At 36.9% G+C, this 24,013-nt stretch overlaps 1 protein-coding gene across 1 annotated transcript; it reads left to right on the top strand.

Moving 5' to 3' along the window:
* Window positions 1–447: 447 nt before the first annotated feature.
* Window positions 448–18,119, top strand: MYCT1 (MYC target 1). The gene is made up of 2 exons (XM_088840830.1): window positions 448–601; window positions 15,539–18,119. Exons 1-2 carry the CDS (start codon window positions 550–552, stop codon window positions 16,048–16,050), a joined length of 564 nt encoding a protein of 187 aa, XP_088696956.1. The 5' UTR covers window positions 448–549; the 3' UTR covers window positions 16,051–18,119.
* Window positions 18,120–24,013: the final 5,894 nt, after the last annotated feature.

Consider the following 24,013-nt stretch of genomic DNA (forward strand, 5'->3'; position numbering starts at 1 on the left):
AAATAGGTATTGGATAAAATTAATTGCTTTGGAACAGACTATGGATTTCTGAAGAGTTCCCTCCCCACCCCCAACTTACTATATAAATAAAGTTTTTAAACAATATTATAGTTTTTAAACATTGGAAGGCAGTCCTTTTTTTCAGTCTATTTCTTTATCCAACACAAATTTAACCCCAAGTGTTGTAGCTGAGAGTTTGAAATCATCCTCTACATGTCAGTAGGAGATAAGGATAGAAAGGAGTCTCATGTCCCCAAAGCAGTTTGGAGGTGGGGGAAAGGCGGGCACTTCGCAACTGAGCTGAGGAAATGACGAGAAGGAAATTGTTTTGTGTCTCAGGAACTGTGTGGAATTCCAAGATAAGAAAAACAGTTGCTAATTTGAGTATAAAAGCAGGAAACATGAAACACTTATTTCCTTTCATGCAAACACAAGTATATGAGAGGTTGTGTGAAAATTATTTTTCTCCTGCCGAACTACAAAGGCACAGACTCAAAGTTCTTCTGGAAACACTGGCTTTTCTTCTCTCTTCTCTTCTTTGTGGATATTATGGCTAATAACACAACAAGTTTAGGGAGCCCATGGCCAGAAAACTTTTGGGGTAAGATTTTCTTTAGCTGTTTTTAATTTAAAATTAGAATGTGGAGAAATGTACTGCCTAGAGGTGATTAAAACCTTGGAAATCCCTGAGCCATTTTGCTTACTCTAAACTGACAACCTAACGTTTTCATAGATTTAGTACAAAAAAATTTGTTCGTGTAAAATGTCTGTAATATGGGCTGTGAAATCATTCAAGTAGAATCTGGGCAACAAGATTTTGGCTGGTGTTACAAAATAATAAGAAAATAATAGGAAATGATAATTAGAAAATAAGAAGAATAAAAATGAAAAAAATGAAAGTCATCGCTGTTTGGAAAATATTAATATGGATTTTGTTGGAAAATTGTTTTGTTTTATGGTTATACAGATCATGTATCTTATTTAATGACACTAAGAATTTCTACAGAGATTAATTTTAACTTACATTGTTAGTGTTATACTCTTTAATTTCCAAAGTGAATCCAAATAATAAATGTACTGAAGGAATGTGATGACATGATCAAATAAAAAAATCATATTATGAAATTAGAGGGAAAAACTGTAACAGAACAAGTTAAGTGGAAATAACATCACAAATAAAGAAAGCTTATCACAGGGAAAAGGGAACAATGCGAAAGTAGTTTCTGGCTGGGTTCAGACACCACTTCTAGTCAATCTGAGCAACAGAATGGAGCCGAGGTAAAATCCGTGTCTTCCAAGGCTGCATTCTCAGGGAAGAAGGGCTGAGACATGAAACTGATGTGGGTGCTTGGGTTTAGGGAAATTTTAAAAATAAAGGGAGAAGTTGGGTTAAATCCAGAAAAAAAATTTTAAAGGAGATCGTGGAGTTCATGAAGAGATCAGTTCCCCAAGGGAACTATTTAACACTTTCTGCTGTGATTCCAAAGTATGTTTGGGGAACTCTCAGGTGAAAAATGGGCAGGGGTGCTGCCTGCACCTAACCACCTACCTGGTTTTCTACCATCACAGAAATTTTCATGGAGGGAATGAATTCTTTTTTTACCATCAACATTTATGTTCATTTCATGTCTGAAAATGATAGATATTAGTAGATATCCTATTGCAATTCTTAAATAATTAAGAGAAAGAAAGTAAATTATACTTGCATATTGTAAAGAATGGCTTTTGCTAATGTTATTCTACTTTACACCAAAAGACAAGTCTGAATTGTGAGAGTCTTAATTACATGGGTTTCTTACAATACAGTTTGCTGTCCTCCTTTATGGAGAAAGTGAATGTGCTAAACAGATGCTAAAAAATAGTGAGAATGTGTTTACACTAATTCCTCATTGCAAAAATGATGTATAAATTATTGAAAAGTAATTCTTACTGCAAAATTACCTGTAAAAGCCAAATCAATTTTTTTTCAGACCAAAGTCAAATTTTCAAGACTATATAAAGATTTAAGGGAAAAAATAATTATCCACTGATTAAAACACGGAGCATAATCATAAAATAACCCCAGTTAAAAACGGAATATTTAGTGGCAATTTACCAATCCTACAATAACGTTTTTTTAGTATAGAAATCTATGCTTAAGAAAGAATTCAAACTTATTGTTCCAAAGATAGTTCTGAGTGTTTCTTTATCTTACTTTGTGAATACAATGGAAAGTAGATGGAAATAATGAAAACCAGGAAGGGGAGTGTTACATTGCTAAACATTAACAAAGCCAAACAGATATGTTTTGCAGATATAATATTATAATGTTTGGTGATGAGGGGAAAATATATAGAAGATCCCATTATGTCTTCTGGGGTAAAAAAAAATATTAAGTGTAAAATGCAAAAATGTGAATCTATGAAATGTAAAAATTTTCTAAAATATGAATGTTGACCTTTAAAATTTTTATTTCCTTTTTCTGTCTAAATTGATATCTATCATGTCCACTGTCTCCACAAAAAATGTTATTTGAAAATCCTGTAAAGTGCGGTGCAATGCATTGTCTATTGCTTCCAAAATCAATTGTCTGCTTGTTGGCATTTTGAATTCAGAAGATAGGGAAAGAAAAGCAAAACTTGTACATCAAACCATACAAATTTCCCAGACTTATGATAAGGTTGCACAAAAAATTGTTTTTCAAATGTAATTTCCCTGGTTTACTTTAAAGAATATTGAAAAATTAGATAAAGATATCAGGTTATTACCAATAATGATAGTTTACATTTTATTGATAATCACCCAGTAAAATTTACTAAATGTTGTACAAACATGACAGTAATTAGTGAAAAGGCAATCGATAAAATTGGCCTGACAACACAGCTGAAGGCTTGCATTTCTCACTTTTGCTTTCTTTGATGCTTTTCCCTTCTCTATAAACCATCCCAATGAAAGCAACAGGAAACATAACCTGTTAGAGTTTGCTGCACTCTGCTTTAATGAAATTGTAGACAAGTGTCATCAAACTTAGTCTTTTCGTATTTAGAGTCCTAAATAAGACCATTTGGTTATACTTCTTGCCTTACCATGTGTGGTTTTGGCTAGTATTGTGAAAAATTAGAGAATTTATGGGTTTAGGAATTTGCTTTTATTCACCTGATTTAATCCTTATCAAATCTATAATGTCTGTCCTAAAGAAGATTACACTTTTGGAGGAGATTATGTGTTCATACATATGCAAACATATGTCTGCAACATATGTCTATATTGCTATGGAATAATGCAAGATAATATTCAGTAAAATGGCAAGGAATGTTATGAGTTAGAAAAATGAAAGTGTCAGTCCCTAAGTTGTGTCCAGCTCTTTGTCACACCATGGACTATAGTCTGCCAGACTCTTCTTTCCATGGCAAGAATACTAGAGTGGGTAGCCATTCCCTTCTCCAGGGGATCTTCCTGACCCAGGGATTGAATCCAGGTCTCCTGCATTGCAGGCAGATTCTTTACTGTCTGAACCACCTGATCCCCGAAAAAAAAGTGAGGCTTTACCTGTTTCTATAAATCAGATAAGGTTCAAATAGGGAGACAATTCTAGGAAGAACATTGTAGTCACTCACATTTCTTATATTATCTTATTAAATCATTCTTTCATCTGTTTATCTATCCAGTTCATTAGTTTACTCAGAAGCATTGACTGACCACTCCTTATATATTAGGCAATGTGCCTAGTGTTTGTGAGATAAATATGGCATGGTTGGAGAATTTCAGGAAGTTTAGGAAAAAGTGTTATCAGCAAATATACAGAAGTTAAAAATACACAAGCCGAGTTTTCAGAGAACTGAATGACTTGAGAGAGATTTGTGTAGTTTTGGCTGTTACTGTAAAAGTTTACCTGGAGAAAGGAATGGCTACCCACTCCAGTATTATAGTATACTGTAAAAGATTGCCTGGAGAATTCTGTGGACAGAGACCTGATTAACCTTGGCCTTCCCTAGTGGCTCAGAAGTAAAGACTCTTCCTGTAATGCAGGAGATCTGATTTAACCTAATTATTTTTAATTTAGTTACTTCAAGCTCCCCCACTTCCCTCTTTATTTTCCTCTAAAGCTGGAAAGGGGATGAGACAGAACTGGGAACTCCACACTATCAAGTGTGTTGGAACGAGAGGGCTATGGTTCTTGGTCAAGTTCTGGTCTCTGTTGACTCTACTGATGTGTATTTCTCACCTGCTTTAGGGGCATTGCCCTTTTTTCTTGCCTTTACTGCTGAAGATTATTACCATAAAATCTGATGATCTGTGCGACATTGGCTAATGGCATGAGTTTTCCTTTCTAGTCTATTGGCTCTTTTCCATCTGTCTCAGCTGGCACAGAACAATGTTGAATGCTCTTCCGTAACCTTGGACCTGAGGGCATTTGGTCTGTATATAAGACCCTTAGATCTGGATATAGTAATGTCAATACTTCCTCATCCCTACTCTGCTTTCCAGGGACCCAGAGTTTCTCAGAGGGATTTGTCATTTTTCCCATCTGGATCCCAAGAAGTTGGAAATGGATACCAATTTCTCTGGGATTCCCTAAATGAATCTGTAGCTCATTCACAGGCAGAAATGGAGTAATGGCCCCTTATCCAGGACCCTCACTGGTCACATAGCCCTTTTTTGGTCTCCAAAACTTCTCTTCACACTGCTTCTGAAAATTTACTTGTGACGGATTGAATATTTAAGTCCCCTCCCCCATTCAATGTTGACTCCTTAACCCCCTAAGGCAATGTTATTTGGAGATGGGGCCTGTGAGGCGTAATTGGGATCAAATTAGAAGGTGGGTCCCCCGTGATGCGGTTAATGGCCTTATAAGAGGAGAGAGAGAACTGTTCTTTCTCCGTCTGTGTGCTAGCACTGAGATGAGGGTGCGGGCCCTCACCAGAGTCTGGTCATGCTGGCACCTGGGTGCTGGGCATCCTGGTTCCCAGAACTGTGAGAAATAAATGTCTGTTGTTGAAGCCACCCAGTCTGTGGTATTTAAACAGCAGCCCTAGTTGACCTGGGCATGACTTATGGACCACAGTTTATTTTTCCAGCACTGTTCATTATAGTAAAAGGTATGTTCTTGAGTCTTTTAGGCGCTCAGTGTTTTGAAATGGCAGCAAACAAACAAGCAAACAAAAAACCCAAAACACTCTTGTGTCTTTCACAGTGTCTGCTGATTGGAGTAAAACAATTTGTTTTCAAGACTATCTTCTATTCTAAGGATTTAATAATCTTGTTAGTAATTCTGAGCACCAGTTTTTTCTTTTTTTCTGTGCATCTTTAATAACAGCCCTAATCCTCTCCAAGATAATTGAAGAGATGGAGGATTGTTAATTGATTTCTTGGGCAATCAAGTGCTGTCAAGGGCAGCAAACCTTGGTTAATAGCTGAAAACTTTATTTCATAACCTGAGAAAAATATGTCACTTAGGGATCTAAGAAGGATCTTTGATCTTCCATCATCCCCAGAAGATGGAAGAAGGTTGTTTCTAGAGAGGTTGAGGAGGGAGAAAGCTTATAGATTGGGCATGCACCCCAACAATGTTCTTTATATCCCCTCTTCCTAAATAGTAAACAGATACTATGTTTCAAATGTGTATTTTTAATTTGTATTTTAAAAACTCTTGGACATCTATGCAACATTTCATATTAACAGCCTGATAATTACTTGCTTTATATCAGTTACCTAGGAAGTTGGATTGATAAGTGTTTATAAATGCTTGTCTTTAAAACTGCTGTATCTCAGTTCCACAGATAGAAGTTTCATGTTTCATCTCTCACTGAACTCCATGCTCAGAGATTGGCTCAGTAGGATGAGGCAGAGCTTAGAAGAATGTAATTTTTTAATAGGTTCCTGACTTTAGAACTTCTGCATTTATGTTAATGATAGAAATTTGCTTATAATAGTCTTTTCTTATAATAGCCTTGTCAGATTCTGGTATCAATGTTAGGCAGGTTTCCTAAAACAGGTTAGGAAGTGAAAAAAAATTCTATTTGGAAAAAATTGTGTAAGAGTAGCATTGTTTATTGTTTAAATGTTTGAAAGAATTCACCAGTGTAATTATCTGTAGTATTTTTAATAAGAAAGTTTTAAGTGAAAAGTCAGTGTGTTTAACAATATTGGATAATTCAGATTTCCTACTGATCATTTGATTACTTTAGGGCAGTTTGTGTCTTGTAGGAATTTGCCCATTTGAATTAAATTTCTAAATGTGTTGCCATAAAGTTGTTCATGACCTTCTCTCATATACTTTTCTAAAACTTATTATGAAAGAAATATACAGAAAAAATTGAAGAATTTTGCAGTGAGTATCCATATACTTACTCCTAGATTCTACTATTAATATTTTTATAATATTCATTTTATCAAGCAATCTTAGTTTATATTTCTAAGAAAATTGAGGATATCAGTATGCTTCCCCCTAATTAATTTAGCATTTATAATATTAATAAGAATTTAATATTTTTAGTTTTTTTTCTTTTAAGGTCAAATGTACATCAATAAAATGTGTAAATGATCAAAAAATGAAGTGCACAGATCATAACTGAATATTTGTTGAATTTTTATAAAGACATACACACCTGAGTAACCCAAAGCCCAGAAGAGATATAGAACATTATCTCCAACCTGAAAAGTTCCCTAATAATAACACTTCTTAGTCAACCCTGATTACATCATCCCCAGAGGAAATCACTACCATGTATTTATTGAAAAAATATCCATGTATAAGTGAAACTGTGCAGTTCAAACCTATGTTGTTCAAGGGTTAACAGTATTTCTATCTTTGTGAGGTTTACTTTTTTTCCTTATTTGCTATTACTCTTAGGGAGTAGCTCTTTGGAAGCCCAACTTAGAGTCTAGAATATTTCCCAAAGTCTACCTTCCTTGGTATCACCTGAACTCCAGTTTTTGTGTTCCGAACCTACTGAGATTTCACAGAATTCTACTCAGACTTTTTGCCTCTCTTTACAGATTATTGTGATAAGGGATTTTCTTTTCTCTTAAAATTTTCTCCTTGAAGTTAGCAGTTTGGATAGGTCTCTAATAACTACAAGTCAAGTCACTTCAGCCATGTCACTTTGTGATGCTATGGACTGTAGCCCACTAGACTCCTCTGCTCTTGGGATTCTCTAGGCAAGAATACTGGAGTGGGTTGCCAAGCCCTCCTCCAGGGTCTCTTCCTGATCCAGGTATTGAACTTGCATCTCTTATGTCTACCTGCATTGGCAGGTGGGTTCTTCACCGCTAGTACCATCTGGGAAGCCCCCTAAAGACTACACCCAGATTTTAAAATATATATTTTTGATCTGTATTTTATAATTGGTCCCAACTGTTTGATACAGTTGGTTTATCACACACAGAAGGTGATGGTCTACCCTCTTCCTTCTAAACATAGTTTAACTCACCTTCTACTCTAACAGTACCGTTGAATAATTATATTCATAGTCTGACTTATTATTCTTTTGATCAAAACTATTTCCAAATCTCCAAGATTTTTCATTTGTCTCACAATATAGTTAGTCTAGTTTCTAGTAATCTAGAAAGAAAAAAAGAAAACCAACAGGGGCAGTTAGAGATCAGGGGTGGGACAGGACGACCCTTAAATAGGGTGGTCAGGGTAGCTCTCAATGAGGTGACATGAGTGAAGACCTGAAGTCACCCGTGTAAACAGCTGAGCAGAGTTTCAGGCATAGGTTCCAATTCGCACAAGGCTCTAAGTCAGGAGCACAGATGATGTGTTTAAGGAATGGCAAAGAGGGCAGTGTGGATGGAGATGAATGAGCCAGGGGAAGAGTGGTAAGGAGCACGGATAACAGGGAACAGATCAAGGTGGAACTTCAAGGCTATTTGGGAGAGTTCACATCTTATCATACTCTGGGAGAAATGAATGGTTTAGAACGAAAGAGTGATGTGATTTGACTAACACTTTAGAAACCTCTCTCTGGCTCCTGTACCGAGAACTGAGCAAGGAAGAAGCAGGAACCAGAGAGAAGGCTATAGTAATAGTCCACGTCCCAGATGATGGGGACTTGCATCAGGAAGGCAGCAGAGCAGATACTGAGAAGTTGAATTCTTGATACGTCCTGACAATAGAGCCAAGAGGATTTTCTGGGAGATGAGATACACATAGGAAATGCTTGCTTTTGTTTAAATTATTGTAATTAAGTTTTCTGAACCTTAAATATAATTATTCCTAAAAACAATTTTTGCCAATATCTTACTGTCTGAACCATCCTGCCATATTCTCTAGGGTATCAAGAATAGCACAGTCTACTTCAGTAATAGCTAAGCTTAATGATTCTTAAGATTGCAAAGGATTTTGTGAATTGATCAGTGTTCTATTGTCAAAGATAAAATCACTTTTCAGACATTAGAACAATTCAACTCAAGGCCACTAGGTGGTGACGTTTACTAAATTTTGATACTAGTGGCCAGAATTTTAGGTACGGATTGCTGCTGCTGCTAAGTCACTTCAGTCGTGTCCGACTCTGTGTGACCCCATAGACGGAAGCCCACCAGGCTCCCCCGTCCCTGGGATTCTCCAGGCAAGAACACTGGAGTGGGTTACCATTTCCTTCTCCAATGTGTGAAAGTAAAAAGTGAAAGTGAAGTCGCTCAGTCGTGTCCGACCCTTAGCGACCCCATGGACTACAGCCTACCAGGCTCCTCCACCCATGGGATTTTCTAGGCAAGAGTACTGGAGTGGCTTGCCATTATTAGGCTAGGAAGAGTCAAATGACACAGAAAAGCTTATACATCCATTAGTAATAAAAGCTGTCGTTCTTTGAGGACCAATGTGCCAGCCCCTTAGTAGGTATACAGACATGAGTTATAAAATAGGATAACACTTAAGTTATATGCCATGTCTTACTAATGTTAGTTTGTTCCTTTTTTCCTTTAAAGGGGGATCTGTCATTTTCAAAGCAATCATTTGACCTTTTTAGTTGCATTATAATTGTTGTTACTTGAAGTAAAATTGTTTCCCCTTGACTTTACATTTTAAAAGTTTCTAATTTTTTCTTGAAATGAAGTTTACGCTCATTTTGGCTGTAGATTAACCTTTCAGAACACACTGTCTGACGAGGCCGTGGTAGAAGGGCTCAGAGGGCATATGCACTGAGACGTTAAGGGACTCTTGTAAACTTTGAATGTTTTTATGGGATTTTAAGATTTTTAGCTTCATTTAGTTGAAATAAAGTATGTCTCTTTAATCTCATCTATTATACATGCTTATATACTGAGAGATTCAGAATCCTCCATCAGACTCTAGTGGTTACACAGGTTTATACACAAAAGCAAGAGCATGCTTGGTCAAAAGTTTGCTTGGGTTTTCTGTAACATCTTATGGAAAAACTCAAATGAACTTTTTGGCCAACCCAATATTTTGCAGACTTTAATATTTATTTTCTCACTTTATGTCATACCTGAGTGAATGCAACAGTCCCCTGGCTGGTGTTGGTTGTCAATATTCAATTATTAAAATAAATTAAATATTTTATTTACGTGCAGTGGGTGGCTCAGATGGTAAAGAATCTGCCTGCAATGTGGGAGACCTGGGTTTGATCCCTGGGTTGGGAAGATCCCCTGGAGGAGGAGATGGTAACTCACTCCAGTATTCTTGCCTGGAGAAGCCCATGGGGAGTCTGGTGGGCTATATAGTCCACGGGATCGCAAAGTCAGACACGACTGAGCGACTAACAGACACACACACCTGTAGCATAAATCTTCTTGTTCAGTTGCTAAGTCACGTCTGACTCTTTGGGACCCCATGAACTGCAGCACACCAGATTTCCCTGCCCTTCACCATCTCCCAGAGTTTGCTCAAACTCGTGTCCGTTCAGTTGGTGATGCCATCCAACCATCCCATCCTCTGTCTCTCCCTTCTCCTGTCCTCAATCTTTCCCAGCATCAGGGTCTTTTCCAGTGAGTTGGCTGTTCATGTCAGGTGGCCAAAGTATTTATTGGAGCTTCAACATCAGCATCAGTCCTTCCAATGAATATTCAGGGTTGATTTCCTTTAGGATTGCGTGGTTTGATCTCCTTGCTGTCCAAGGGACTCTCAAGAGTCTTCTTCAGCACACAATTCTAAAGCATGACTCTGTTTCAATATGAAAAAACTCATGAGTTTGAGCGGAGGCAACAGTTTGTTTTAGTTGAAACATTATATCTCTGATTTTATATCTGAAGTTGTTGATATTTAAAATTCTCCAGTGGAGGCTGTTGATTCAGAAATGCAATTGCAGAATATATAACACTGCTTTACCACATTTCCCCCAAGTATTTCTATCTGTAATTGGCTACCAATCTGGTATTAAATCAATACAGTTTTATGCATTTCAAATTTTTCATTTCAGATTGATATTTTCTTACAACACACCAAAGAATTTTTCCCTAATTGGGGTTGTTTGACAATTAAAGGATGTAATACACTTAAATAGTGCCCGAGACCCTATATTAAATTAATCAGATTAGAAATGCATATTACTGTTTACCAAAATAGTTAAATAAAAATAGGGTTGCTTTTTGTAAACTGCATGCATTCCAACATAAAAATGTTCTTAATCTTAGTTTTAGTAAAACCTTTCTTAGAATGATAGTTCAAATTTAGAAGGAGCATACAGTTTACCAACTAAGTCTCAACTTAATGCATTATTTTTCTACTCAAAGACACAATAACATTAAAATGAATCATAATATATCTCTCATTCATCTATTCTAAATAGAAAGAATTTCTGAGTGACTTTATTCATATTCTTTGATTAAAGTGTTTATCATGGTAATCCACTTATGGATCCTCTGGAGCATAAACTACTTAATGCATAAGCTCTTCCAGAGACAACTGACCACTTAATAATGTACAATAAATTATTCAAATTTTGTGCAATACACCTCACAGGAACAAAGATTGCTAAACCTCACTGAAATATAGTAAAATTAGGTAGTTTTCTTAACAAAAGAACCAAATTTAGTAAAATTTCTGGGTTCACATACTTATTTGGAAGAAGACAAAGGACTGGGCTTTATGAAGTATTTGAGTAGTTTATGATTTTTACTTAGTTCTCTTACAGGAACAATTAAAACATTTTTCAGTGAAATCCAGAATTTAGATAGCTATTATAAACTACACAAAACTTCAAGGAAAGATGCAATGATTATAATACAAATTAAAATTTTATCTAGTAAATCTATTCTCTGATAAACTACTGCTGCATAAAATGGCAAAGGCAAGTAAATATCAAGTAAGCAGATGATAGAATTTCTAAAACATTAAAATTTGATCTGATTATCAAATTATTACTATAAAATAACATTATTATTTAGATTTTAGGAGCAAGAGCTTCTAAGCCTCAGTTTATCACCATTAGGCTCCTCAATGTCTTATCTCTAGGACATTAGATGGTGTGATACTATGGAATAATTTTTATATTCTCTTCACTTTGAGACTCCCATGATCAGATTCTTTCCTATTCTTACTACATCTTCCCAGATTAAGCCATTGTTATTGCATGTTCAAATACTGTTTCCCTCTCCTCCCTGCTTCTCTGTTTTCAGTCTACCGCAGATACCAACACCAGCTCCATCTTTATCCTTCCTATGGGTAACTGCTCAAGCCTCTTCTTTGCCCACAGGGAAGAGGTTGAGCTTCTTGGAGAAGTACTCAGAGCCTTCCATCATCTGACCCCCAACCTACTGTGCGTAAAGTGGCCAATGATCCACTCACTGTCCCATCTAAAGGACATTTTTCTTACTAAGTCTTCTAGAATGTTAACTCCACTACAGACTATTTTCTTCCCTGCTCTCTCTGTACTTAGCAGTACTTGGTATCTAGTGGGTGCTTTATATGCTAACAAATGAATTGAAAAATTTCTCTGGGGCTCCTGGTTGCTAATCACTTGTCCCTAAAAGTCTCTTCTCACTTTGATTCACTGCTAGTAACCTTTCTTGTCTCTGTGGGCCATCCTAATTAGCCCTTCTGTGTTTCCCTGGTGTTGACCTCCACCACCTGTTAAATTCTGGTTTTCCTGGAAGTTTGTTCTCAACTCACTTCTATAAACACATTCGTTTCTTTCAATAGAAGCACGTTCCTTGGATAGTTGAACTCTCTTGCAGCATGAAGATTCTGAATTTTGCATCGTCTTAACTTCATATTTATTTAACCCTGAATTCCCTAATATATACTCCTGCTGCTACTGCTGCTAAGTCACCTCAGTCTTGTCCGACTCTGTGTGACCCCATAGACGGAAGCCCACCAGGCTCCCCTGTCCCTGGGATTCTCCAGGCAAGAACACTGGAGTGGGTTGCCATTTCCTTCTTCAAATATATACTCCAGGGACATGCAAATTCAACATCTTCCTAATATCAGTTCCAGCCCCAGTTCTACAGACTCACATTACTTCCCTATTGGGACAAACGATACTAGTAAGCACCTATGTACCCTCACTTGCCCACACCAGAACCTGGGAGTCATTCTAGGTTCATCCTGTCCTCAGGGGAGCAAAATGCGGTGTTTTTATTGGCTGACTGTGTGTGCATGTGTGCTTGTGTGTGTGTTTGGTCGGTTGCTTTTTGCTGGTTGACTTTAATTTTTAGAGAGTGGAGTTAGGAGGAATTGCATGTCCTTTGTTTCAAATTTTCTTTTGTTTTGAAGTATCCTCCAGTTTCCCCTCAGTCTTACCTGTTTCATCCTTCATTGTGTGGTTTCCAAAAAGCACCTGTCTTTTTTTTAAACAACTTTATTGAGATATATTCACAGACCATATCGTTCCCCCACTTAAAGCATACAATTAAATGGTTTTGTTATAGGAGTTGTGTGACCACCACCAGCATCTGATTTAAGAACATTTTGTCCTTAAAAAAAGGGCTTCCCTGATGGAGAAGGGCTAGGCTACCCACTCCAGTATTCTTAGGCTTCCTTTGTGGCTCAGCTGGTAAAGAATCCGCCTACAATGTAGGAGACCTGGGTTCGATCCTTGGGTTGGGAAGATCCCTTGCAGAAGGGAAAGGCTACCCACTTCAGAATTCTGGCCTGGAGAATTCCATGGACTGTATAGTCCATAGGGTCACAAAGAGTTGGACACAACTGAGCGACTTTCACCACTTCCGTCCTTCAAAAAGAAACGCTGTCCCAACTTAGAGGTCCTCCCATTCCCTTTCACCTCAGCCCCTTGCCCTAGACCATCACTAATCTATTTTCTTTCTATGTCGTTCTTCTGAACATTTCCTGTGAGTAGAATCATAAAATGTGTGATCCTTTTGTGATAGGACTCTTCCTCACAGGAAGAACTTTCCAAGACTGCCTCTTCCCATTCTTATATTCACTTGTAAGTCTCTTTCCTGGTCAGCATGCTCATGGACCAAAACACCTTTTCATTTTATTTTTAAAGTATTTCCAGGTTTGCCCTTCTTCTCCATTACAACATGGTAAAAGTATGGGAGATAATTTATTGATTTCTATTTTCCATCATTTATTCTTTTAGATAAATTGGAGTTTGGATATTTGTTATCTTCTAATTCTGCTGAAAGCATGGTTTTGTATTTTTTATTTGGTCATCTTGTTGTCCTCTATTGTTTTTCAGAAGAAACTTTGGAAAATCCTGATTTACATGGTCTCATTGTGTTGGCAGCCCAGATTTTCTATAATTCCCTTTTTAAGTTCCAAATATTTGGGGGAACTGATAGTTACAAGTTAATTTGGAATTTTACTGTATTATCAATAAGGCTAATTGTAGGTTCTGACTGTGCTTATTGCTTTTTCCAGATAAAGCCTAACTCTATGAAACTCCAGTCTCAAGAGATTTCACTTTAAGGCCATGACTCAATATTAGATGAGAGACAATTTTGAAGAACAATCCTGGGTCTAGAAGATCTGCCATAAATCATCTTGTATTTCAGAAGTCATCTTCCTGTTATAAAGAATTCATTGCCTAGATTTGACATAAAGAGTTGTTTTAGAGATTTTGATACAAGCATTTGTGATCATTGTAAACACTGGACCATAACAAACATGGTCTTTCCACAGGAGAAAAACATGACAATATAAAGTAGAAGGATGCTAAAATAGATCCAAAAATTAAGGAACAATGAATATTCTTTTTATTTATAATATTGGCTTGTTTTGTTATTTCTATATTATGGATCTGTGGCATACTGTCATAGACTATATTAACAAACTGGAGAGAACTTTTGTCATCATAAAATCTTAACTCCTTCATTTGAAGAAAGTAATAAAATAAGTGAATCTAAATAAATTTTTATAAAAATCACACAGAATGTTAGGAATAGAGCTCTGAGTTTGGAACCCTGAATCAATTAGCTTTTGCTGTGTAACAATCCACCCCATTTACTTAGCTCACAATTCTGTGGGTGGGCAACTTGGGCTGGGATCAGCTTGACGGATTTTCTGCTGGTCTTTTTTCATGAACCATATTCAGTTGGTGGGTTGACTGTATTTAAAAATTCAGCACATACTGAGTTTTCCAAATAGAAAATTCTAAAATTATATCCAGGTATCAGGGGAAAATATACTGAAATGTATGGAATTTGAGTGAGAACAACAGATTTTAGGATAGTGTGAAAATCAATATGGGTTGTGGGTTAGATCATGGGTGTGTGTGTCTGTGTGTGGTGGATGATAAGGGTGGAGGGGTCTTCTAATATTCAGCATGTCTTTCCACTACCCAGTTTTATTCAAGTATATGTTTTTAGTTCACAAAAAGAAGCAATATGGTATTTGGGAAAGGCATTTTTCCTTCCTTACAACAGGAAATCTGGACAAGTTCTGTGAACTGCAGGATACTGGTGTATAGCAGAGATCCTATGGAGGTTTAGGGGATAGGAATTTCATGATCACAAGGGCATGATAATAGCATGAACCAGCTTGGGGACCAAGAAAGAGCTCAGCAGTCTGTATAGCCCATGTCATCAATGAGTCAAAGATAAAGGTGACAGTCCAGGAGTTCTGGAAATATGACATAAATCAGTCAGCCCCCCAGATGGTTCTAGCCCAGCACTTCCTGTCTCAGAATGAGAACAGGATGTGAGGCATCATGCAGCCTGCAGGGTGGGAGACACTGGTGGGGGATTTGAAAGCAGACAGAGGAAAAGGCAAAGTCAATGTATCTATGAAATTCTTTATCAATTTTTGGCACACTGGTTACTACTGTAATTCAAAAGGAAGTAATCTTTGGATTATATTTGCAACTATAAAAATTTATGAGCTAAATAAAGAAGAGCCTTTTTTCAAAATACAAGACTTTTTGATTATTAATTTCTTAAAGATAAGAAAATATTGTAAGCAATGTGGAATGTTGCAGTTAAAAAGATGTCATTTTACATCCTTTTTTGTTTTCCTTTGATAAATGGAAGCGTATAAGCTTCATTTATTTATACCCACCCAACACCATCTTCTATCTCCCAAATCCAAAATGTAAGTTAATCACATATTCCATAGTCCTCATTTGCATTTTGCCTATATATTTAGTTGAACACCTATCTATAAATCATATTACCTATTTTTTTTTCTTTGTTTCAGAGGATGTGATAACGTCCTTCACGGTATCCGTGGCAACGGTACTTGTAATCGGAGGATTTATTTGGGCTTTGTCTGTCTGTTTGTCTCGAAGAAGGGCCAGCGCCCCCATCTCGCAGTGGAGTTCAAGCCGGCGATCCAGATCTTCGTACACCCACGGCCTCAACAGAAATGGATTTTACCGCCACAGTGGCTGTGAACGTCGAAGCAACCTCAGCCTGGCGAGCCTCACTTTCCAGCGACAAGCTTCCCTGGAACAAGCCAATTCCTTTCCAAGAAAATCAAGCTTCAGGGGCTCAACTTTCCACCCCTTTCTGCAATGCCCACCACTTCCTGTGGAAACTGAGAGTCAGCTGGTAACTTTCCCTTCACCCACTACCTCCTCCACCATCAACACTTCCCACAGCCTGGGCCGTCCGGATTTCCACTGGTCCAATAACAATCTTCGGACTGGCATTTCAACACCACCCCCACCTGCCTACGAGTCCATCATAAAGGCTTTCTCAGACTCTTGAGTAGGGTGCTTCTGTTTCTTTCTTTTCTTGTTTTTTATTGAAGGGAAATTAGTAATAGGCAAACAGAATTTTGAGGACATGGCCCAAATGCCTAATGAGTTTCCAAGCTGAAATGTGCACACACAAGTTTGACATCACAGTGTAAAACATTTCCTTTTTTTTTTGTCTCACACACAAAAATAATATTTTCCAAATAGTTATTATTTATGTATTTTGTATTCAATGTGGGAATTTTTAAAGATAGTGATTCTTACCTAAGAATCAGCTGAATACAGTATATATTTTTAGACTAAAACAAAATCTTTGGATTTTTGTGGTTTACAATCTTCACTCAATGTCCAATGTGACTATAAAGGGGGAAAAATTACTGTGTAACTTAAAAAAATTCCTGTCTTAAGGGATTTTAATTTAACTTTCTTTAGAAAGACAAGTGAATCATTTGACAATCTTGGATTTTTAGTGATTTTATGGACATCAAATGATGGAACATAGGAGATTCTAAAGTTCCTTGATTTCACTCATTTGTGATGTGAGGAAATCAAGCAAAGGAAGCTGAAATCAGTGAGTGTTACAGAATAGTGCAATTCTTACACTTATTTTTCCCCCAACTCCCTTTGTTCTTTTCCTAAGAATAGTTATCCTCTTCACTGAGGCAAAATCCTTGGATTTACTCACTTGATGATTTGACCTTTCTTTACTGTTTTCGTTATATTGTTATAAAAACAGTAGCAAATCCAATTCATTTGATCTAAAAACAAACTTTAATACTGACTTTACATTTTTCTTAAGGGATAAACTTTATTTCTTACATTTAAATCTAGCAAAGGGGAAAGTTGGTTACCTATGGATTTTCTGTAACTTCACAGGCAAACAAAGGAGTGCTAGTAGAGAGAAAGTCTGTAATCCAAATTAGATGTTACAGCCGTGAAGAATCTTCCTTCCTGGATGGGCCCATCAGTCATCATCTTTTATTTACTTCTCTATGGATTTCAACCTCAGCTTCTGTGAAGAGTCTTTGTACAAAGATGAAACCATGCTAACTGGTTCTTGGTGCAGACAGTTATTTAAGGAGTCCATTTCCACAAGAAGCTGCCCTTTTAAAGGAAGACGGCTTCAGTGGCCAGAGATGCCTGGCTGGTCTTTTTCATTTAAGGACATGAGTTCCCAGAATTATTACTCAAAAGACCTGGGGTTTGTTTCTAATATAGTGAATATTTAGCTTATGTTGCTGTTTCTTCTCTGAACACTGGGGTTTTCCATGAAGAAAAATGTCCTCTCCTGATAGTTTCTGCAATGCAGCAGTCCCAGCTAATGGTGTCTGAATATGATTCAATACTGTAATAGATATTTACGCAATAAAAGATTCTATATAGCATTTTTATTTTTTTAGCTTACATTTTCCACTGTTCCTTAAGGACAGTTATGCTTAATGATGTCTATAGTAAATGTCTACGAAGAGATGCTTTCTAAAGCAATATACCTGAAAGGAAGAAGGAGGGAGGGAAGGGACAGAGGAAGGAAGGAAGGAAAGAGAAAAAAGCTCAAAAAATAGCAAATTTGTTGCAAGGTTTTTTATAAAAGCTTATTTATAGACACATAAAATTTCAACAGATCTTTGCTTGTTGTGTCCAAGTCTGGGGGACCCCATGGACAGCGTACCAGGCCTCCCTGTCCTTCACTATCTCCTGGAGTTTGCTGGAAATCATGTCCACTGAGTCAGGGGTGCCATTCAATTCTATCTTTGCCTGTATGCCATCTTTAATGTCTAAAATGCGAGGTAAGCAAAGTATATGGTTTTTGTGTAGAATTTATGTTGAGAGTAAAAACTGCTTCATCTCTCTCAAATAAGGAAAACGAGAGTAGAAATTCTCTGGTGTATTTAACCATGTGAAAGAATTATTACCTCTTCCCTCACCAAGTTATGAAATGATCAAAATGAGTATGTTGTAAATGTGCAATTTATAAAACGTGAAATTAAAACAAAAACTGGAGGCCTTTTCTTAATGTAATTATTTTATTTGAAATATTTAGTTGATTATGAAATAAAATTAAACTGATGTCAATTTTGATTCAGAGTTTATTTATTGAGTAGCCTGTGACTGTTTCCTATTTTTTTGGTATTTTAACTCAATCAAGATCATTCTCTAAAAAATGGGAAAAAAAAATCATTCTTTATAAACTATTCCAGAGACACAAACCTTGTTTTATCTAATAATGTATAACAGAAAAAATGTATGATCACAAAGAAAAAAACAGAATTTTTAATGAATATAGATGAAAAATAAGTTATTTGTTAAAAACATGAATTTAGATTCTTATCTCACTAGATAAACAATTCCAGAATTGTTTAATTAATTTTTTTAGAGAATAAACTTTTTGAGATATAATTTACTTTTAACATTATATTAGTTTTAAGTGTACAACATAAGGATTTGATATATGTATGTGCCATTCATATGTATGTGCCATGTACTGCAAAACGATCACCATAGTCCACTCTAATTAACATCTGCAGCCACACTTACTTGTGATGAGAACTTTGAGGATCTACTCTCAGTTCAGTTCAGTTCAGTCGCTCAGTCGTGTCTGACTCTTTGCAACCCCACGGACAGCAGCACACCAGGCCTCGCTGTCCATCACCAACTCTGGGAGCTTGCACAAACTCATGTCCATCGTGTCAGTGATGCCATCCAACCATCTCATCCTCTGTCGTCCCCTTCTCCTCTCACCTTCTATCTTTCCCAGCATCAGGGTCTTTTCCAATGAATCAGTTCTTCCCATCAGGTGGCCAAAGGATTGGAGTTTCAGCTTCAGCATCGGTCCTTCCAATGAATATTCAGGACTGATTTCCTTTAGGATGGACTGGTTGGATATATCCATCTTTACAATGTATATGATCTATTTTCAGCAACTTTCAAATTTACAATATGGTACAATTAACTATAGCACAATGTGGTACATTACATCTCCAGGGTTTGTTTATTTCATAGCTAGATGTTTATGCCTTTTTTTGACAAGCTTCACCCTTTTGATCTCCACTTCCCTCCTCATCATGTCTGACTCTCTGTTCTCTGATATCAGTAAACAGTCTTATTAGTTCATTTGGAATTTTGCCTAATGTATATATTGCCTAGTCTTGAAACAACAAGAAATAAACTTTCTGAAATTAAGAAAAAGAACCCTAGTAATGCATGAAAATCGCAAGAAAAAGAAACTGCAGAGCTACAGAAGTGTCTAATTTTAGTGCAAATAGTATCTGATTTACATATAAGAAAGAAAAAAAATTAAGCTAGAAATTACCAAAATTAATTAGCTACTGGGTGTCGGGAACAAAAGGGATAGGTTGCCTATCTTTCATAGTGAGAGTACAGGACATGCTCTTTTGGCTGCCAAATCCTCTACTAGTCTGAAAACCAAATTCCTTTCCCTGACTACCTACCCATGTGATTATAGCAGGAACTATAACCACATCCAGTGTAACCTCACTGACTGGTCTAGAAGGCCTCTGATCAAACCAATTCTGTGGTCCTTTGAAAAGGATTTTGTGGTAGGGATCCCGAGAGAGATCGGTATCTCTTAGATGGTTAAAACTGTAAGAAGTAAGATGTAGAAGCTTTTTCCTGCCATGTGATAGGAAAGAAATTAAACTGATCCACAGAGAGAAATTAAAAAATGGTATAGTCAATGGATTTGAAATCCTTAGTTTTTGTAGCTCCTGAAGGCTGGACACATTCCTTGCCTTCATAAGGCAAGAGTAATAAAATCTTTCCTGGATTCAACTGAATACTATAATAGCTTTCTAGCAAATTCTCATTTTTCTATAGATCAAATTGAGTTAGACTACAATCACTTGCCGAAAAGGTTTCTAACAAAACAGAAATTTAATATATTCTGCTTTATTTGTGAAGCTGATGAATTAAGAAATATGGGCATAAGTGTATTATGAGAAATTTTATTAGCAGCCGCTGGTAAAATTAGAGTATCTATTTTAGGAAAATAGGCAAAGAACAGATGAGATGACAAATGATAGAAAACAAAGGAAATAATGATAAGTGAAAGTGTCAGATATCAGATTTAAAATAAAATATCAACAAAATGAATTTAATAAATCTACATAAATATTATTAAAATAAAATCCATTCTTTACAAAATTAACACAAATGAGATAAATACACAAAATTATAGCTTCAATTGGATCAAAAAATTCCAACTGTAAGCCAATTGTAAATCTTGCCTAAAATGAAGTGATTCAGAAAAACTGAAAGTAAAGACAGGGACTTCCCTGGTGGTCCAGTGGTTAAGAATTTGCCTTCCAATGGAGGGGACACAGCTTCTGTCCCTGATTGGGAAACTGAGACCCCACATGCTTTGGGGCAACTAAGCCCATGTGGCACAGCTACTGAGTCCACGCCTAGAGCCCTTCAGCCACCAGGCTAGAGAGAGCCCACAGATGCCACAATGAAGAGGGTGCTGAAACGAAGACCCAGCACACACACACACACACACACAAAGTAAAGGCAAAGATATAATAAAGTACACTTATTACCAACATCAGAGAAAGTTATGTGAATAAAGAGTATCACTTCATAACATTAAAAACCATAATCCCAATGAGGATATAAATTATCTTGAAACTTAGGTAGCTAGTATTAATAGCAAAGTACCAGAAATGTCTTCATAAAGCAAACTAAAAACACACTGAGGGATATAAAGAAATATTTGAATACATGTGAGGGACATGCCTTAATCATAGCTAGGAAGCCTCAATATTTTAAGACATTTTATACCTAAATTAATTTACACATTCAACCTACTTCAATCAGAATCCTTCTGTAAGGGTTTATGCTTTGCTTTTTGTATCTGTTTTTGTTTGTATTTTAACTTAGATGAAGATGGAAGTCACGTTGGAAGTAAAACTTGAGACAATGTCATCAAAACTCTGACAAAGAAGAGTAATGAGAAAGAATTTGGGCTATTATTAAAATATTCTTAAAGCTAAAGTAATCATTCAACAAAAAATCAAAAGAAAATAATGTAAAAATCAACTTAATAGAATAAACGATACAGAAATAGAACAAAGTATGTATGGAAAATTACTTGAGGGTAGAATTTCTAATAAATGAGAAAACTGATTCACAAATGTTTTGGGGGAAACTAGATGGTGAAAGAGAAAAATATCTCTCTCATTATCTTAAAATAAGTTTAAAATGAAGAATGAATGTAACCATTAAAATAAAGGCATATAATAAAAACAGAAAAATATTTTAAAAAATATTTACATGGAAATAATTTTTCTGAGTGAGTTTGGATAGTGTTTAATCCGTTTTTTTTTTAATTTTGAAGTTTAATATTTTTAATAAATCTTGCTATTTACAATTTATACTTAGAGTCAACTTTATGAGATTTAATTCATATACAGTTAGATTCATTGCATTTTAAGTGTTGAATCTGATCCATTTTTAAATAGGTTGACACCCATGTTAAGGGCTTCCCTGGTAGTTCAGCTGGTAAGAATCTGCCTGCAATGCAGGAGACCCCTGTTCAATTCCTGGGTCAGGAAGATCTGATGGAGAAGAGATAGGCTACCCACTTCAGCATTCTTCAGCTTCCCTGGTGGCTCAGATGGTAAAGACTCTGCCTGCAATGTGTGAGACCTGGGTTCTATCCGTGGGTTGGAAGGATCCCCTGGAGGAGGACATGACAACCCACTCCAGTATTCTTGCCTGGAGAATCCCCATGAACATAGGAGCATGGTGGGTTACAGTCCATAGGGTCACAAAGAGTTGGACACAACTGAGCAACTAAGCACACACACAACACAGACACCCATATCATCGTCACAATATTCAGGATACATAACACTGGGAATTCCCTGGAGGTCAGTGGTTAGGGCTCTGTGCTTCCACTGTAGGGGGCACCAGATTGACCCCTGGTCTGTCGGGAAGCTAAAGTTCCACATGATGCATGGCTTGGCCAAAAGGAAAAAAAAAAGAAAGAGAGATAACACCTCCATCATCACAAAATGTTCTCTTATACTCCTTCCCAATCAACCTTCATTTTCTAATTCCATCTTTAAACATATGTGGGCTTCCCTGGTGGCTCAGATGGTAAAGCATCAGCCTGCAATGCAGGAGACCTGGGTTGTATCCCTGTGTTGGGAAGATCCCCTGGAGAAGGGAATGGCAACCCACTCCAGTATTCTTGCCTGGAAAATCCCATGAACAGAAAAGTCTGGTGGGCTACAGTCCATGGGATCATAAAGAGTCAGACATGACTGAGCAACCAACACTTAAACATACTTAGATGTACTTCCTGTCATTATGGATTAGGTTTATTTGTGCCTAAGTTCTCTACAAATGAAATCACACAATATGTGCTATTTTGCCTCTGGTTTCTTTCTCTCATGATAAGTATTTGAAATTTATCCATGTTGTTGCATGTTTCAAAGATTCATTTTTTATTTTTACTTTTTTTATGGATTCATTATTTAGTAGATGAATAATATTCCACTGAATGCATCCACTATGACTTGTTTATTTGCTAGCCTATTCAGCTTTTAGGGCTTCCCTGGTGGCGCAGCACTAAAGAATCCTCCTGACAATGCAGGAGCTGCAGGAGACGGGGGTTTAATCTCGGTGTCGAGAAGATCCCCTGGAAGAGGAAATGGCAACCCACTCCAGTATTCTCGCCTGAAAAGCCCCATGGACAGAGGAACCTGGTGGGCTACAGTCCATGGGATCACAAAGAGTTGGCCAAGACTGAGCAGCTGAGCTCACACACATCCACCCCGAAGTCAGAAAGATCTCTGACCTGGTTCGTTCCTACTGTATAATAACTGTGCCGAGCCTTGTGAGACCAGTGTGCTGTGCTTAGCATTCCTTCTTCCTGCCCTGGAATACGTCTTCCAAAAAAAGAAATAGGAGTGATTGTCAGACTTCCCTCATTTGTTTAAAAACTGCCTGTAGCTAAATATGCTCAATTTTATAGCTTGTTTGTTGTCAGAAGAGTAATCTTATGTCTTTTATCTATTTTGACTGGAGGTGGAAATCTCTGAAAAGCTTTTTTTAAGAATCTAAAAAAAAAAAAAAAGATTAAACATTACCTAAGTAGAGGATGCTCTTAAAGCCTATTAAAAGGCAAATTATGAACTGTGAGTAGGAGCTTTAGTATGGATTGAATATTCTACTGTTTAATTCAGAAAAATAATACCTTAGTGAAAAATGCACAATGGATCAGTTCTTTTGCAAAATAAAGATATTAAAATGGCTAATATGGCCTTGAAATTAACTTTTCTGGAGTGGACTTTGGCCATATAAATACTCTTTGAGGATTAAACAATCATTTGCCCTAGAAAAGTAATCCTAGCTATTATAAAATTTTATGTTGTAACTTACTTCCTCAGAGACCTGATGATTATTAAACCAAAGCCTCCACTGACTAGTCATCATAAAAACAAGCCCCTTTCCCAAATCCAAGCCCGCTTACGTCTCCACTGGACTAAAAATGTGCTTTTGACCTAGAGCTTCCTCAGTCATCATTTGACTAGTGAGATGAACTGGGATTTAAATTTACAGTCAGAGAGGGAGTGAGTGAAAGTTAAAATTCTCACTGTACACTGTACTATGTACACTGTACTGAGAAAATAAACCCAAATCTCGGAACTCAGATACAGGTCACGTTCTGCAAATGCTCAAGCAGAAAAGCCCGGTGTCCTACAGCAAAGTAGGTATTAAACAGGGGTTACAAATAAATTGTAGGACCTAGAACCAGAGGTCGTGGAGAAGTAAAAGATGAAGTGGACAGTATAAATCTGTTAGTGTTGGTTATTCAGCCGTGTCCAATTCTATGTGACCCCATGGACATAGCCTGCCAGCCTCCTCTGTCCGTGGAATTCTCCAGGCAAGAATACTGGAGTAGGTTGCCATTACCTTCTCCAGGGGATCTTCCTAAAACAAAGATCGAA

The sequence above is a fragment of the Moschus berezovskii genome, chromosome 10 (assembly GCF_049115385.1).
Source record: "Moschus berezovskii isolate FMDL1 chromosome 10, NW_MosBer_1.0, whole genome shotgun sequence".
Taxonomy (NCBI): Eukaryota; Metazoa; Chordata; class Mammalia; order Artiodactyla; family Moschidae; genus Moschus; species Moschus berezovskii.

Excerpts from the sequence above, each read along its gene's own strand:
- MYCT1 (XM_088840830.1), top strand. The coding sequence starts at position 550 with ATGGCTAATAACACAACAAGTTTAGGGAGCCCATGGCCAGAAAACTTT. Across the intron at positions 602-15,538 it reads ATGGCCAGAAAACTTTTGGG|AGGATGTGATAACGTCCTTC; the intron begins GTAAGATTTTCT and ends TCTTTGTTTCAG.